Raw genomic sequence first — 17,235 nt, forward strand, 5'->3', positions numbered from 1 at the left:
CATCTGTATGAAGACTAATCGTATACTCAGCTGCATTAGCCAGCCCATTGTCAGAAATTATTCCCCTATACTCAAGACTGCATTTTCCAGCTGGTGACATTTCAATTCAAGAGTAAATTGAAACAGCTATGAGGATGAAGCAGGAAGCACATAATATATGAAAAGAACCTGAGTGGATATTCATGGAGAAAAGAAAGCTGAGGAGGACTCAGTATTTTCAGTGATCAGGGCTTATAGAAAAGATCATTCTCTTCCTGAAGGTGAACAATGAGAGGAAATGGGGCAACAGTCCCCAGTTGAAATTTCCAAGTGAAAATATTTCTTTACAATGATAGTAGTAGTCATTTTAGCAATTTTCTCAGAAAGGCTGTGGAATCTCTGTGCTTTGAAATATTCAAGCTAGACTTAACAAGGCTGTGAGCATCCTGACCTGTGTTTGAAATTCGCCTTGATTTGAACAAGGGTTGGACTAGACGACCTCCAGAGGTTTCTTCGTACCTGAATTATTTTATGATTCTGTTTCATTAGAAAATTTGATGCATTAAGTCTAAATTTACTACATTTCATTGCTTTCTAATCAAGGAAAAATGTAATATTCACAAAATAATAGCATTCTGAGGATCAGTATTTTAGTGTTATCTACTCCCCCGAAGAAACTGTATCCCAAAGAACTAGCATTAGATAGGGTTCTAAATCCAATTAAAATAAACAATTTAAAATTTGAAAATTTTAATATCACATTAATTGTCTTGATTGAATAGTCAGTCCAATATCTAGGACAAAAATGCTGATGCACAGAAACATGTTCAAAATCAGCTTTGGTGGGAAGGCACTGAGTAATGTCTTGTTCATGAACACTAACGATATTTTCTTGGGAGCTGATGAAATGGATTCATTCAGAGCGAGGGTTGTCTTGTTCCCTAAAATTTCTTGGATAGATACTTGAATTGTTAAACTGCTTGAAACATAGACGTCATACTACTGGTACTGCATATTTTGCAAAGATTTTGTGGCTTGCCTTCCAGAGAGGATTTGTACTCAATAATCTGTGTATCTTCACTGCAGAAAGAATGTGGGATTTAAAAAATGTCACTAGATGCCTTGTTTCCTTTTGGCAGGTTCAAAATAGCATCTTCTTTATTGTATATAAAACAGTCTATTGTATCTAAACACATACAGCTCTTTCTATGTTCTATGAGCACTTAAACACCAATTAACATCTAGGTACCTGAATTCTGTGCAAAGACTTTATCAGCTATCAAGAAGTTCATCCAAATAAATACCAGATTTTTTTTTTTGGTGTAATGAGTGCCTTCTAGAGCACTGGGGTATCAGGAGAGGTAATCCTAAAAATCTAGCAAATCCCCATGTAGTTTTAAATTTTTTATTTAAAAAAAACCGTGTTCTGCTTTAAAGTCAGGTGGATTAGGCAGCATAGTTTCAGGTGTAAATCTCATCTAGTAGCGCTCTGTTTATTTCTCAGAAGAAGTTATATGTTTAACTGTGCTGATAAAAAAAAATGACAAGAAAGAAACGAGAAGATTTTAGACATGTAATAAGGCGTCTCGAAATCTTTTTTTTTGGTGTTTTTTAGGAAAGGTTTAATTATGTTAGGCTTTGTAGTAGATAGCTCAGGAAGTTGAGTTTGGGTGCAATTTGCCCAGATGATTCTTTTAAAAAGTACAGATTATTTTTCAAGCACTGTGTTTTAAAAAGCTTAGAATGATAATGAATTATGTGATAACTTGAACACAAGCTAATGAAAAAAACCTCAACCAAACAACCAACAGCAAGGCACAGCTATAAAGTGCTCTTCACCTCCTCCCCCTTCTCAATAAAAAACTTGACACCAAGAAATTACTGCATATTATAGTTAGTTGGCAGCATGAGATTATTTGATGGTAACATGCAGTCTTGGAGTGAGTGAAACATAATGTCTTTTCCTTCCAGATTTGTAATTTCCCAAGCACCAATAAAACAAGAGTAAGTGTCAGTTTAATCAATATTATGTGCAGGGTGACAAATGTTTTACAATTTCACTTCAATCTGAAATGTCTCTTTTGGGATTCACACAGTAAGTTAATATATTTTCAGTAGGTTAATATATTTTCAGCAGGTTAATATATTTTCAGCATTCATTTAACAGTTTTTTTAAGTTTTCTATCAAAGACAACAACTTAATGTGACAAGTTTTTAGCAGCCTTGTATCTTGACAAACCACTTAAGATCTAAATACAGTGGCTATTTTATATTATAACAAACATATACCATTATTTTGTTGGAAAGAGTATGCAAATCACCACTGTTAATGATCAGACATCTTTTGTGAATTATGCTATTTTCTGAAATACTGTGGAGTACAAAAAGTTTCACTTATGATAGAATCATAGAACAGTTTGGGTTGGAAGGGACCTTAAAGATCACCTACTTCCAACCCCACTGCCATGGGCAGGGGCACCTTCCACCAGACCAGGTTGCTCAAACCCCTACCCAGCCTGGCTTTGAACACTTCCAGGGATGGGATATCCACAATATGTCTATGCAATCAATTCCAGTGTCTCACCACCCACATAATAAAGAATTACTTCCTAATGTCTAATCTAAATTTGTCTTCTTTCAGTTTAAAACCATTCCCACTTGTCCTATCACTGTATGTCCTTGTAAAAAGTCCCTCTCCAGCTTTCTTGTAGGCCCCCTTTATGTATTGGAATGCTTCTCCAAGGTCTCCCTGGACCCTTCTCTTCTTCAGGCTGAACAATCCCAACTCTCCCAGCCTATCTCCATAGGAGAGGTGCTCTAGCCCTCCGATCATCTTCATGGCCCTCTTCTGGACTTGCTCAAGCAGGTCCATGTCCCTCTACTGCTGGGGGACTCAGAGCTGAACGCAGTACTGCAGGTGGGGTCTCATGAGAGCAGAGTAGAGGGGGGAATCACCTCCCTCGACCTGCTGGTCACGTTCCTTTTGGTGCAGCTGAGGATATGATATCCCCATGGGTATATCCCCATGCCTAGGAGAGGGGTATGTGTGGTTATTTTAATGAATTTTGTACCAAAACACTGTGTCTTATGAATTAGTCTGGATTTAATAATGTGCTTGAAGGCTGTAAGTGCTGTCAGAAAGTAATTACCATATGACTTTCTTCAAACCTGCTTACAGGGTGGAAGTCCTTGGAAGTTCATTTTAGATAGATAAGTGATTGTCTCTCAGAATCCTTTTTGTGTTCTAATGTTTTTCTAATTTGTAATGTATTCTCCTCTTTCATACTAATTAAGACTCAGGAATGCTTCAAATTATGCTAGATGTTAGCTAAAGGGTAGATTAGAGTCTGACAATGAAAAACAGAGTGTGCTCTGAACGAAGTGTGGCTGAACGATTCAGCCACATGATTTGGGCATTTCCTGAACTTTGTATTTTCTGTATGAGGGACTATTGTTTAAAATGCTTTTGGAAGGTATATACTTCTTCAATATAGTGATTACTATAAATTAATCGGGAACGCTGAAGTCTTCATATGTCTCTGCTGTGACTTTTTAAATATTTGGTTTCAGTTAAAATGACTACTGAATCTGAAATATTAACATTTTTAAACATTTCACTCCTCAAGCAGAACTGTAACTAAAACGTTCTTCATCAACAGCTTATATCACATGTGACACAGAACACATATGCTTTGAGATAGCTAATAAAGACAGAAGAAACAGTATGGTAGCAAATGTTTATAGTGAGGAAAGGAGAGTAATAAAACAAGACATTTTTCTTCCATGATCATGCAATTCCCCATGGTTAGTTAGACGCATTTTCATTTTAATGGCTACTTATTTTTAAATCAAGTTTGGAGTACAGGAATATTAGAAATGATTTAACACTAATGCACTGACTGAGGTTTCAATTGCCTTTGTGGAATATTATCTTAATTACAGCATTTAATAATCATTTATGAAAGAAGGAGCTTTGACATGATCTCGCATGTGCCTTCAGCCTTTGCTTTGTGCTGTATTCCGTCACATTTCACAGGCTAAGTAGGGTCAGGTTAGGCCAGTGAGTGGTTATGAGATTACCAGTGAATTTGAAGGTTCTACCACAAGAAACGTTGTTAATGATTAAGTACCTTCTTTTGACTCCTCAGCATTACAACATGGTGTTACAGGACACAGTACTGTGAATGAATTGTAAAAGAAAGGCCATAACCACTCAAGTTCGTTGAGTTATTGAAGACCCAAGAGATTATTTTGAGGTTTTTAAGCTTTGGTGCTAATGGGCTGTTTAATCAGGGTGAGACATTCATAATAAGAAGCAGTATCCAGTACATATGAGTGGAAGATAGACGAGTTCAAATGGAAAATTAGACACACATTTTAATGTTGAGGATGATTACTTCTGAAAGCTACTGCAAAGTGACAAGTTCTCCATTTCCAGATGTCTTTAAGATGATGCCTTTAGAGAAAGCAATCTTCAGTGGATCAGATGTTATTAGGTTCAATAGAAGGGTAACTGGGTTAAAGCAAAACTGAAATGAATGCCAAGACAGTTCCCTGCTGTCTGGGAAAACCACCTCATGTAATCCCTTTTGTAAACTGCATCCTAAATTATTACACTGCATCCTAAATTATTACACTGCAGACCTTTTCCCTGCTCATCCACGGGCAATATGTTCTAGAGCTTGATGTTTAACAGCAAGAAATATTTTTCTCTTGTTTCCAGGTTTCTTTTAATCAGATTTGATTTAGGTTAGGTTCCTATTAGGTTTTTACCCTCCATTTTCCTTGTTTTCATTTTCTATGACTGTAATCAGAATAAACAAGACAGGGCCTCCATTAGGACATAAAAATATGTACTTACCGTGACATAAATTTTGAAAGGTTACGCTGTGCTTTTCTGCATCCAAACTTGGTTTGTGATATGGTTCACAGGCCAGATTACACAGATTGCCACATGCCTCTGTAACTGACTACCAACATCCTAATTGTGGATTCTACATAATGAGTGGAGTAAACTGTGGCACAGTAAGTTACATTAAATCTTGCGGCACACTTGTAAGCTTTGCTTAGCAACTGGATGCCTAACAGTGCTGCTTCTGAGACTTTCTTTAACACTAATTTTGTCTTTACTCATCCTGCTTAATATGCCATAAACCACAATTCTAACTCTTGGCCATACCCATGAGTCATCCAATATGGTGTGCTACCAGTGCTGATTTGATCAATACTTGCTGTACCTATGTTGTGGTTTAACCCCATCCAGCAACTAAGTACCACTCATCCCCCCTTGTGGGATGGGAGAGAAAATTGGAAGGGTAACACTGGGAGAAGTTGTGGGTTGAGATAAAGACAGTCTAATAGGTAAAGCAAAAGCTTCACATGCAAGCAAAGCAAAACGAAGAATTCATTCACCACTTCACATCAGCAGGCCGGTGTTCAGCCATCTCCAGGAAAGCTGGGCTCCATCATGTGTAACAGTTACTTGGAAAGACAAATGCCATCACTCTGAATGTCCTCCCCTTCCTCCTTCTTCCTCCAGTTTTATATGCTGAACATGACATCATATGGTCTGAGATATCCCTTTGGTCAGTTGGGATCAGCTGTCACCGCTGTGTCCTCTCCCATCTTCTTGTGCACGCCCAGCCTACTCGCTGGTGGGGTGGTGTGAGAAGCAGCAAAGGCCTCGACTCCGCGTAAGCACCACTCAGCAGTAATGAAAACATCTCTGTGTTATCAACATTATTTCCAGCACAACTCCCAAATACAGTCCCATACCAGTTACTTTGAAGAAAATTAACTCTATCCCAGCCAAAACCAGCTCAACTTGCTACAGAATGTGTGTGCATGCATGTTCCCATCCTGAGTGAGTTTTAATCTATCAATAGATAGAGTATTCCAACAATGGCCACAAGCCATGTGGCGAATGTTGATGGGGGTCTTAGTGGAAGTTATTCCTCTTCCCTATGCTCATGATTTCACCGTGGTATTATCCTGCACTGTGTGACACTGTAAGTGATAAATCACTGTCCATCATATTGAAAAATCATGGCAGTCAGGTGAAGTTCCCGATGACTGGAAGAAGGGTAATATAACCCCCATTTTCAAGAAGGGGAAGGTGGAAGACCCAGGGAACTACAGACCAGTCAGCCTCACCTCTGTGCCTGGCAAAATCTTGGAGCAGTTTCTCCTGGAAAGCATGCTAAGGCACATGAAAAACAATGAGGTGGTTGGTGACAGCCAACATGGCTTCACTAAGGGGAAATCCTGCCTGACCGATTTGGTGGCCTTCTATGGTGGAGCTACAGAACTGATGGACAGGGGCAGAGCAGTTGTCGTCATCTACCTGGACTTGTGCAAAGCGTTTGATACTGTCCCGCATGACATCCTTGTCTCTAAATTGGAGAGACATCAATTTGATAGATAGACCACTCAGTGGATAAAGAACTGGCTCGTTGGTCGCACGCAAAGACTTGTGGTAAATGGCTTGATGGAAACTGGTAACGAGAGGTGTCCCTCAGGGATTGGTGTTGGGGCCGGTCCTGTTCAACATCTTTGTTGGCGACATGGACAGTGGGATTGAGTGCACCCTCAGCAAGTTTGCTGACGACACCAAGCTGTGTGGTTCAGTTGATATGCTGGAGGAAAGGGATGACGTCCAGAGGGACCTTGACATGCTTGTGAGGTGGGCTGATGCCAACCTTATGAAGTTTAACCAAGCCAAGTGTAAGGTCCTGCACCTGGGTTGGGGCAATCCCAGGCACTGCTACAGGTTGGGCAGAGAAGAGATCCAGAGCAGCCCTCCAGAGAAGGACTTGGGGCTGTTGGTTGATGAGAAGCTTAACACGAGCCGGCAGTGTGCACTTGCAGCCCAGAAAGCCAACCGTATCTTGGGCTGCATCAAAAGAGGCGTGACCAGCAGGTCTAAGGAGGTGATCCTGCCCCTCTACTCTGCTCTTGTGAGACCTCACTTGGAGTACTGTGTACAGTTCTGGTGTCCTCAACATAAGAAGGACATGGAGCTGTTGGAGCGAGTCCAGAGGAGGGCCATGAGGATGATAAGAGGGCTGGAGCACCTCCATATGAAGACAGGCTGAGAGAGTTGGGGCTGTTCAGCCCGGAGAAGAGAAGGCTGCGTGGAGACCTCATAGCAGCCTTCCAATATCTGAGGGGGGTCTATAAGGATGCTGGGGAGGGACTCTTCCTTAGGGACTGTAGTGGTAAGACAAGGGGTAATGGGTTCAAACTTAAACGGGGAAGTTTAGATTAGATATAAGGAAGAAGTTCTTTACAGTGAGGGTGGTGAAGCACTGGAATGGGTTGCCCAGGGAGGTTGTGGATGCTCCATCCCTGGCAGTGTTCAAGGCCAGGTTGGACAGAGCCTTGGGCCACATGGTTTAGTGCGAGGTGTCCCAGCCCATGGCAGGGGGGTTGGAACTAGATGATCTTAAGGTCCTTTCCAACCCTTACTATTCTATGATTCTATGATTCTATGATGGTGCTTATGTCCTATCCTACAAAATGGTTCTGCTCTTCATGGAACAGAACTTCATGGAGGAGTTATAGAGTGGTTTATCTCCAGTGGTTGCTCCAAGGCTGCTTGGGCATTTTTCATATCGGGAGAGGCTGTGACAGTTGTGACTCTTCAGCCTGGAGAAGAGAAAGCTCAGGGCAGATCTTATCAATGTGTATAAATGCCTGATTAAAAGGATTAAAGATGAGAGAGGCAGACTCTTTTCAGTAGTGCCCTATGATGGAACAAGAGGGAAAGGACACAAATTAAAAACCATAAAATTCCGTCAGAACATGAGAAAACACTTTTTTGCTGTGAGGGTGCTCAAACACTGGAATACATTCTGAAGAGAGAAGGTCATACACAGTGACCTTCTGTGGAGATACTCAAACCCCAACTAGACTGTCTTGGACAACCTGTTCTATCTGACCCTGCTCAAACAAGGGCATTGGACTAGCTGATCTCAAGTGCTCCTCTCTAATCTAAATGATTCTGTGAGCTACAGGTTAGGGAAGCCACTGTGGCCAGACTGTAAATTGGATGATGGTGCTGGATTGGGGTAGCAAACTTGTATCAAAGCATAATTACAGGAGGAGGGTAGGGAAGAAAGAAAAGTTCTGCTAGGAGAGTAAGAAAGTGACTGTCATGATGACTACTTCCCTGGAGAGTTTTAATGTAAACCCATAAAATTGTCATTCTGTTACCTAGATGAGAAGTGTTGTATTCTTGCTATGCAAGCAGCACAATTCAAAAAGCTAGCGCAGCTCTTATTTTCTGTTTCTGGGAAGTGCTAAGGGTACATCTTATGCAAGTAAAAGCAAAACAAGGCAGTCACCAGAGTCAGTACAAGTGTGTATCTGCACTTTACAGTACTGCACCATTGTGACAGTTTGCACTGTGAGTCTATTTTTATCACTTGTGTGTGTATAAATGTATACATTTGCACTGTGAGTCTATTTTTATCGCTTATAGCCTTTTCAGTCCAAAACACCACCTCTAGAGGATTCACAGTGCTGATCTCTTGCTATATTCTTGAAACTCTACTGAGGATACTTCCAATGACAAATATATCAATCCGGGTCAATTCAAGTTATGCAGCACAAACATTCCAGATTTTAGGTCTGCAAGTTGTTCTCCTTGGGTCTATTTACTTTATTGTGGGAGGGTAAACTAACATTAAAGAGACCTAAAAAAATGGAGGGAAAAACAAAATTAAAAAAAAAAAAGGGGGGGGAGAAAAAAAGAAAGGTGGAGTAATAACAAGAGGACTCATTTACAGGCTACTAGAGTTCTGTTTTTCCTAGATACCATGCTAGGAAGATCATGCTATGCATTCATTAGGGCTTAGCACACAGAAGTTCCAAGTTTTAGGGGATACAGGACCTTCCAGAACAGTGTTGAAAGACTGTTTCAATTAGGGGAAACAAGATGTGTAGATGTACTCATCCCTTTAGCAAATCGTGTCTGTTTTGTGTACAGGTTTAGGCTTTTTGGATCTTCTTAGATGTGAAGAATACATGCAGGATGTGTGAGACAAGATCCTTCAGCAATAGAGGAAGCAAACATTAATCATTCTGACACAGTTAATGAAACATGCAAGATTAAGCCTCTGTAGCTTGAAAGCTTTAGCCAGTTTATTGTGATGAACTGTTATATCGGCAAGCATTCTATGACGAGCTGGTTGTGAACTATATTTAAATTGTCAAATCCCAGAATGTTGCATGATATTGATGGTGAATTAGACTATAATCTGGCTAATTCTGCAGTCATCTAAAACCCCAGATTTTTTTTTCAGAAAAAAACCCCCTTGCAAATAAAAAAGGAAAATGTTTAGATTGTGGTAGTCTAACTTTGAAATCTAGAAGTCTCTAGTAGTATTTCAGTGTGCTGTGTGAGATGGTATCCATAGTCACAGCCTCTTCTATCCTCAACTTACTGTCTGCTCTCTCCAGAAAGCAGCAGCTGCTGATCTCTTCTCCCACTGACAAAGTTCAGAGGAGCATACACTGACATGATCTCTTTCCACTAGCTGCCTATCCGCTGAACGCCTCAGCCTTTATATCCCTTCCATAAGAGTGACATCAGGTTGGCGTCTGGTACTGGAAGAAATATGTAGCTCTTCATATTACATAAGACAGGTGGAACTCACTCTCAAATAAAATCTAAGGTTTGGCTGAAGAATCAGAGCATAAGAGTATTAATAAGTACTGGTCCTTTGTCTAATGGGAGTTCAGAAAGTTGAAAAGCCAATTGCCATTAGGAAAGAAAATACATAATAGGACAATTTTTGAAAAGGGGATGTAGTCTTATATGATACCCAGCTGACAGGGAAAACTTGGTCTACAAAACAAGAGGGGTTGAATTCAATGTAGCTCAGCAGCAATAATTCCAGACCAAAATAGTTCGGGGCTTGACCAAAATCAAAATTGGTTTTTAGGTGTTTAGCATTTCAGAAAGTATACTATATGATTTAATATAGAAAGCAGATGGGATATTTAGTAATTTATTTAAATGTTCTTATGAAAACTTAGGTTCTAAACTAAAAGCAGTATGGACTTAAAATATGACACTAGTCATGTACTATTTAAGTAAAAGGCTAATGTACAAATACTTTTTTTTCAGTATTGTTTTATGTATTTCTCATTTTTGTATCAGAAAGGTCACAGCATCAAAACTGTTAAAATGTTAAACTTCTTAAATAAGACCCCTACATCCAAATTAAAAAAAAAAATCCTGCTAAACATATTACTGCCATGGCAACTCCAATGTAACAGATTCTAAACAGCAGTCTTGGAACATGACATTAGTTGTCAAGGTACAAAATTGTTTCATATTTTTCATAATTCAAAGAAATTGTTCTCAGTTTCTTCCATACTATGGATACATGCTGATTAGTGAAAGCAATGACATAAACATCCATAAGAACTAACTTTTGCAAGATAACTTGATTCCATGTGAAATAATGATCATTACAAGTAGCCTTGTTTAAAAAAATAATAATCAAATTAATTTGTATTGATAGCATCATTATAAAGATATACATACTAGGATTTCTTTTTATTAAATTCTATTTGGCAATAGTTTAATTTCATTAAAGCATTTATTTTCTTATGATGCACAATCTGTTATACTCAGATACTCAGGTCCTTGCTTATCAACCTTTAAATGCACATATATTTTGTTTACATGACCCTACTGTGTTCATACTTGATGGCTATTTAATTCTAACCCTGCCTGCTGCTGAAAAGGTTTAAAAGCGAAACAGCTCTGCTGTGGAAATACTTGACCTCACAGCAATGGTTATTGCATGATCATATTGAGAAATTGAAAGGGCAACCAAGTGAGACATAACTTTTCCAAGTGGGTTCAGAGACTTTCATACTTTCTATTCTAAGTTACCTTTTCTAATTTAAAAAGCAAAACTCACTACTCAACTTAATTAGAACATTACAATTCTTGCTGAAGGGAAAGGCTGAGTGAATGACCCATGCAGGAGCGTCATTAGGCACAGTCCAGTTGATCTTATGAGACTTATGAGACAGTGAAGACCAGATCTACAAAGCTTCTTAAGTAGCAGAGTCAAAAGTTACAGCTCATTAAAACTCATAGACCTCTGTAACATAATCCTGGACATACTTAGATGCTGAGTACCTTTATTCTGAAAATTAAGTTTGTCAGCTCTTGAAGACCTAAGCATTCCTGAAAGAACTTCACTAGAACAGGACTGAGTAGCTCGATTCTTATCTTGGACCTTAATTTCAGGATAATTTAAAATTTCTTTCATTTATCCTGAAAAATTTAACCATTAGATCACAGATACCTTTTGTATCGTGTTCTCTAAAGCGCAAAAAAAAGACCAGTTATATTTTAAAAGAAAGGCAGGTATTTTTCCACAGTAAGCATTTAATAAATTATTTCTGATATGATAAAACAGCAAGCCAATGACATATGCTTTGCTGCTCCAAGTGAAATGAGTCTCAAGAAAAATAAAATGTGATCTAGGAAGTTCTAAACATTCAATAGTCAGTCTATGAAATGCTGAATACGTGAAGGAGAGAGTTTTATCTCTGAAGCTCAAGAACCTGGATTTTATTGCCTATATATATATAAAAAATATATATATACATATATTTTATAATATTTATATATATATAAATAAATGTCTATATATGTTATAAGTCTATATAAAGAATTTTTATTAAATAGCATTTTCTGCAATACTCAGCCCTGGGTAACATGAAACTAGTGTAAGTCCAGATGTTTAGAAGCACAGATTTGAGCTCATATTTTTTGTCTGAAAACTTTGTTAGGTTTTCCTTTCAGTCAATGGTAAATCAGTAAAAAGGCTGGAAGAAGTTGTCCTTAAGAATATATCCAAATGAAAAGAAAATTAAAATGATAAAAAGATTTTAATCAAACCTAAAATTATTATTTTTAATTTAGACTCCCTTCTCTGAAAGTTATTAAAAATTAACTCAGTTATTTGAGTTCGTAAAATGTATTCCATCATCACAATGCTTTTCAATAATGTTAGGTCTTTGGATTAATATGCTGTTGCAAAGTTTGATGTTGGTTCTTATTAAGAAGTAGAGTTATACTTTTGCCATAATGGGATTTAATGTCAGTTGAACCAGTCTTAATTAAACTTTGGCTTATAAATCATTTTATCAAGAAGCAATGAAATTTTCTGAGTTTTATGGCTTTTTAATTAAAATTAATTAAGCCAACTTCTGGTTAAGTGCCTGAAAACTAGTTCCCTTAAATTTCCAAGCTATTGTACAATGCTGTAGTCACACAATTTAAACTTTATCAGAAGTCAAGAGATTAAAACCTTAGACCATAAAAACCTAGGTTTTTAGGTATCTGTTGACATTAAATCAAGCAATTTAAAAAAAACCAAACCTGAGTCATGTTTTGATTTCATTATTATGTAAATGTAAATGTGTATGTGATAGAGTTATGTAAATGTAAATGTGATAGAGTTAATTTTCTTCCTGATAGCTGATACAGTGCAGTGGTTTGGCTTTAGTCTGAGAATAATACTGATGGCACACTGATGTTTTAGTTATTGCTGAGTAGCACTTACCCTGATTGAGGGCTTTTCAGTCTCTCATGTTCTGCCAAGAAGTTGGGGCACAAGGAGCTGAGAGGGAGCAGAGACAGGACAGCTGACCCGAAGTAGCCAAAGGGGTATTTGATGCTATAAAATATGCTCAGTACAGAAATTGGGGTCAGTTGGCTGGAAGGAACCGATCACTGCTTGGGGATGGGATGGCATTGGCCAGGGGGTGGCAAGAAGTTGTATTTTGCACTACTTATGTTTCTTCAATTTTATTCCTCCTTCTATCTTCTTTGTTACCTGATTATTATTACTACTACTACTATTACTATTATTACTATTATTGTCATTATTTATATAATTACTATATTTTACTTCATTTCAATTATTAAACTGTTCTTATCTCAACCCATGGATTTTACATTCTTCAGATTTTCTTCCCATCCTACCCAGGGGTGGGAGGAGTGAGCGAGTGGCTGCATGGTATTTAGTAGCCTGCAGTGGTTGCCGGGGGTTCATCACACATTTTCTCTGGTACCTCATAAAAAATAATATGAAGTTAATTTTTAATAGATTCTTTTAAGCAGGAACTTTCAGAAAATATGATGTTGAAGAATTAAAATAATAGTTTCTTTATATCGCATGTGGTGGGCAGAGGACAACATGTGACTTATGAAGGCCAGAGTTCAATTTGGACGTTTTAAGTCTTGCACCATTTTTTTTTTTTTATAATTAGTTATATCTCAGTAATACTGCTCTACTTCTGTTTCAGTTCCTGATGACCAATCAGTCTTTCCACTGGCCCAGACCCAAGGAAGCGATTATAGGCAGCATTAATTTGAATTTTGATATGCTAAGAACTGAATTGAGTGTAGAAGTGTAATTATCCACTTCCCTCAATTTTGATGTCTTTACACCTAAGTCTTTAACTGATGTTTTGTCATTTCTTCCCCGCTTCTCATCTTACTCTATCCAAAATAGACTGGGAAGCTTGCCATATGAGGAAAGGCTGAGATAACTGGCTTTGTTCAGTCCTGAGGAAAGAACCTTATCACCATGTTCCAGTATTTAAAGGATGGCTACAAAGAAGACAGAGACTCCCTTTTTACAAGTCACTTTTTACAATTAATCACATGGAAAAGACAAGGGGTAATGGGTAAAGGTTACTCATGGGAAGATTCTGGTTGGACACTAGAGGAAAATTTTTCACAATGAGAACAATCAGCATTGGAATAATCTCCCTAGGGAAATGGTGGTTTCCCCACTGTTGGATATTTTTAAGACTCAGCTGGACAGCGTGCTAGGCCATCTTGTCTAGACCAGGGTTTTGCCAAGAAAGGTTGGACTAGATGATCTTTGAGACCCTTTCCAAGCTGGTATACTATGATTCTGTGATTGATTTTCAAAAATGATGAAAGTCACAATTATCTTTTAAATATCAGATATTGTAACTTCTTCCTACAACATTTTTTACATGTTTGGTTTATAGATCTTTTTTTCCAGATATATGCCTCCAGTATATACCTACTTCACTTTCTTCTTACAATTATCTATGAATCAAGAATATGACAACATATGTGCAGTTCCTACACAAAGATCAAGCACTCTTGGAGAATGATACCCTGCAGAACTGTGGTTCTGTTGTGTCAAGTTAATATAGAGTAGGTAGTTCAGAGTGCGCTTAATTAAGTCCTTAAGAGTCAGTCAACTAAATGAAACATTCCTGTTTAGTTGATATCTATATGCTTTTATATAGGGGTTTTTTTTTAATTTTTATAGTTATTACTATATGTATTATAAATGTCCATACTGTGAGATTTTAATTGCTGTACACAGTTTGCATGCTAGCAGGATGTTAACAATCAGTTCCAAACAAGTTCAAGAAATAATGCTAAGTTCATGGTGTTGATCTTCCTCTTAGCCTTGTCATGTGTATAGATAGCCATCATCTGGATATTGATAATATAACGGTATATGACTGACAAGTTATTTAAGAAAAAGATCGGATAGTGAAAAAATACAAGAAAATGTAGTATGAGCATGTAAAGATTTACAATACATTGCATGTGCTCAGTTACATATGAGTTTAGAAAATGCCAAAAAATATGCAGATCTGCCCCAGCCTTTAGTAATTCTAGCAATTTTTAATTATTACTATATAATCTTTATATTGTTTTCTGAATATATTCATACGTGAATTACAACTACATCTTTTTAATTCTGATCATCATGGGTTTGTACTCCTCATGAGCTGTAAGAGGGCTGGGTATGGTAGGGACTGACTAAGCTTATGGGTTTATTAGCTTTAAGAGCTGTTCTTATTTTCTTCCAGTATTATTGAATCTGAAATACTTTCTTCTTCTCAGGAGAACATAATGGAAGTTATAAGAAATCAAGAATTTTTGCTTTTACCAGCCGAAGAACTCCATAAACTTCTTGCTAGTGATGATGTGAACGTTCCTGATGAAGAGACCATTTTTCATGCCTTAATGATGTGGGTGAAGTATGATATGCAGAGGCGATGCAATGACCTAAGTATGCTACTTGCTTATATCAGATTACCACTGCTTCCACCTCAGGTATTTTTTAAATTTTTATTTTATAACTAATAATAATATCACTGTTACTGTGAAAATTCTCATCAATTTATAATCTGCAATTGCTGAATACTCTGTTTAAAAGCAAAACTGTTCAGAATTAGAAAAAATGAATGATAGCCCTTAATCTAGAGTGGCATCAATAAATTTAAAGATTGGGCTAACAGATAGCCAAGAAGTGCAGTTTTATCACTGAAGAGGAGTAACCACAGATATCATAACATGCTAAGAAGGACAGGTAGAATAGTAAATATTCTCAGAAAAAAGGCTCTGGGGTTTATAACAGGTATTGGGCTGAGTATGTGCCAACAGTATGAATGAGGAAAACTGCATGTTGGTCTAAATAAGGAAAAATTTTCTCAGCAGGCCATATGAAGTTATTCCCATAAAACCTACTGCTACTAATGCTGCAGCTAGAATGCTCTTTCCAGTTTTACACTCTGCAGTTTGAAAGGCATATGAAGAAACTGGAGAAGGTCCACTGATGGGTTACCAACATGGTATGTCAACTATGAAAGGAAAGGCTGAGGAAGTGGTCTTGTTTAATCTGGTGAAGAGAAGGCTAAGTGGTGATGTAATAGCAACTGAAGACTTCTTGAAGCGAAGGTCATGGAATCAAATTCTTCTTAGGAGCACTTCAAAATGGAAGAAGGGGCTAACGTCCCAAATTGTAGCATGGACAGGTCAGGTTGGAAATTGGGTGGGGCAGGGAATCACTTTGAAAGCAGTGAACCATTACGGCAGAGTTTTTCAGAGGCTGACCAATCTTCTTCATTGAAGATTTTCCTAAATTAGCTAGAGCAGATTACCACCAAATCCAGTGTTTGTGTTAGCCCTGATTTAAGTGAGAGCTTGAAGTAGTTGATTGCTGGAGGTCCTTTGGAACTCCCTATGAATGCTTCTATGATTCTGTGATTCAGGCATCGATTTCTCTATTTTTTTTTTTTTCCTTTCAGAGAAGTAATTTTCTGCTCTTTGATACCTCCAGATAACCATTCACCTTTCAGCTAGTGTATTGGGCCTGCCTGTGGCAGAGTTAACTTTCTTCCTGGCAGCCTGTATGGTGCCATGGTTTTAGCCACTTGTGGCTAAAACAGTGCTGGTAACACACCAATGTTTTGGCTATTGCTGAGCAGTGCTTACGCAGTACCAAAGCTTTCTCTCTTCCCTACTCCATTACCCCTCCAAAAGCCAGCAGGTCAGCAGTGGGCAAGAAGCTGGGAAAAGACACAACTGAGACCCCAAATAACTAACGGGATATTCCATATTGTATGACATCATGACAGTGTTCTTCATGTTCATTTGAGCACACTTACTGTTCCTTAGAGACCAAATCCTGAGCTGAAGGTGCAATGAATGAACAAAGGAGTCACTGAAAGATCAAGATAGGCTGAGAGCAGAGCTCACTACGTGACCAAATAATGAAATTATAATGTCTATGATATACAAAAAATATACTCACTCTGAAAGGGATCAAGAAAAGAATTCTAGGAAGGAGGTGATTAAAACAAGAACTATCATAAATCATGATGCTTAGATTTACAATCAATTTGTGTCACACTGAGATCTCAGGGAGTTGGGTGGGTTTTTTAATTTACTTTCCAATATAAAATGTGCTACAAAGGAAACCGTCAAAAAATGACAAAGCTAAAGGTTTGCTTGCCAGAAATGTGAGCTCTTTATTTTTCAACATCTACGCCAACTGAAAAGCTAGCACACAATATTGTGCATTATTGTAGTCTTTAAAGTGTTGTTTTTAATCTGCCAAGCACTTACAAACAGTAACTTAAAACTGTTCACACACCAGCCTCACCTCTAGCTCCTATTGTGTAGAAAGAGATCATGAGGGCTTTGTTGGTTAATGGTCCCTCCCCTAGTTCTTAGTAATAATTTTCATTATAATTGATATCTGCAAGATCTACCACTACAGAGTTAAATGAGGCTATCGACATAAACTGGATGAAATGAATACAACTATTTTGTTTGCTGAAAATGGTGAAAAGTGGAAAATACCAGGTTATGTATATGTACGTATGTGAGTAAGGTATGTAATGGTCTTATTCTCATCTAGACTCCCTTCCCCATGAAAG

General features: G+C 37.9%; 1 protein-coding gene across 2 annotated transcripts in view; it reads left to right on the forward strand.

Moving 5' to 3' along the window:
• The window catches only part of KLHL1 (kelch like family member 1), a 207,727-nt gene that overhangs the window by 109,981 nt on the left and 80,511 nt on the right, over nt 1-17,235 (forward strand). For both annotated transcript variants that reach the window (XM_030477140.1, XM_030477141.1), the window contains exon 5: nt 14,915-15,127. In XM_030477140.1, the coding sequence (XP_030333000.1) occupies nt 14,915-15,127 (213 nt within the window). The remainder of the gene's footprint in view (nt 1-14,914; nt 15,128-17,235) is intronic.

Source organism: Strigops habroptila, chromosome 2 (genome assembly GCF_004027225.2).
Source record: "Strigops habroptila isolate Jane chromosome 2, bStrHab1.2.pri, whole genome shotgun sequence".
NCBI lineage: Eukaryota > Metazoa > Chordata > Aves > Psittaciformes > Psittacidae > Strigops > Strigops habroptila.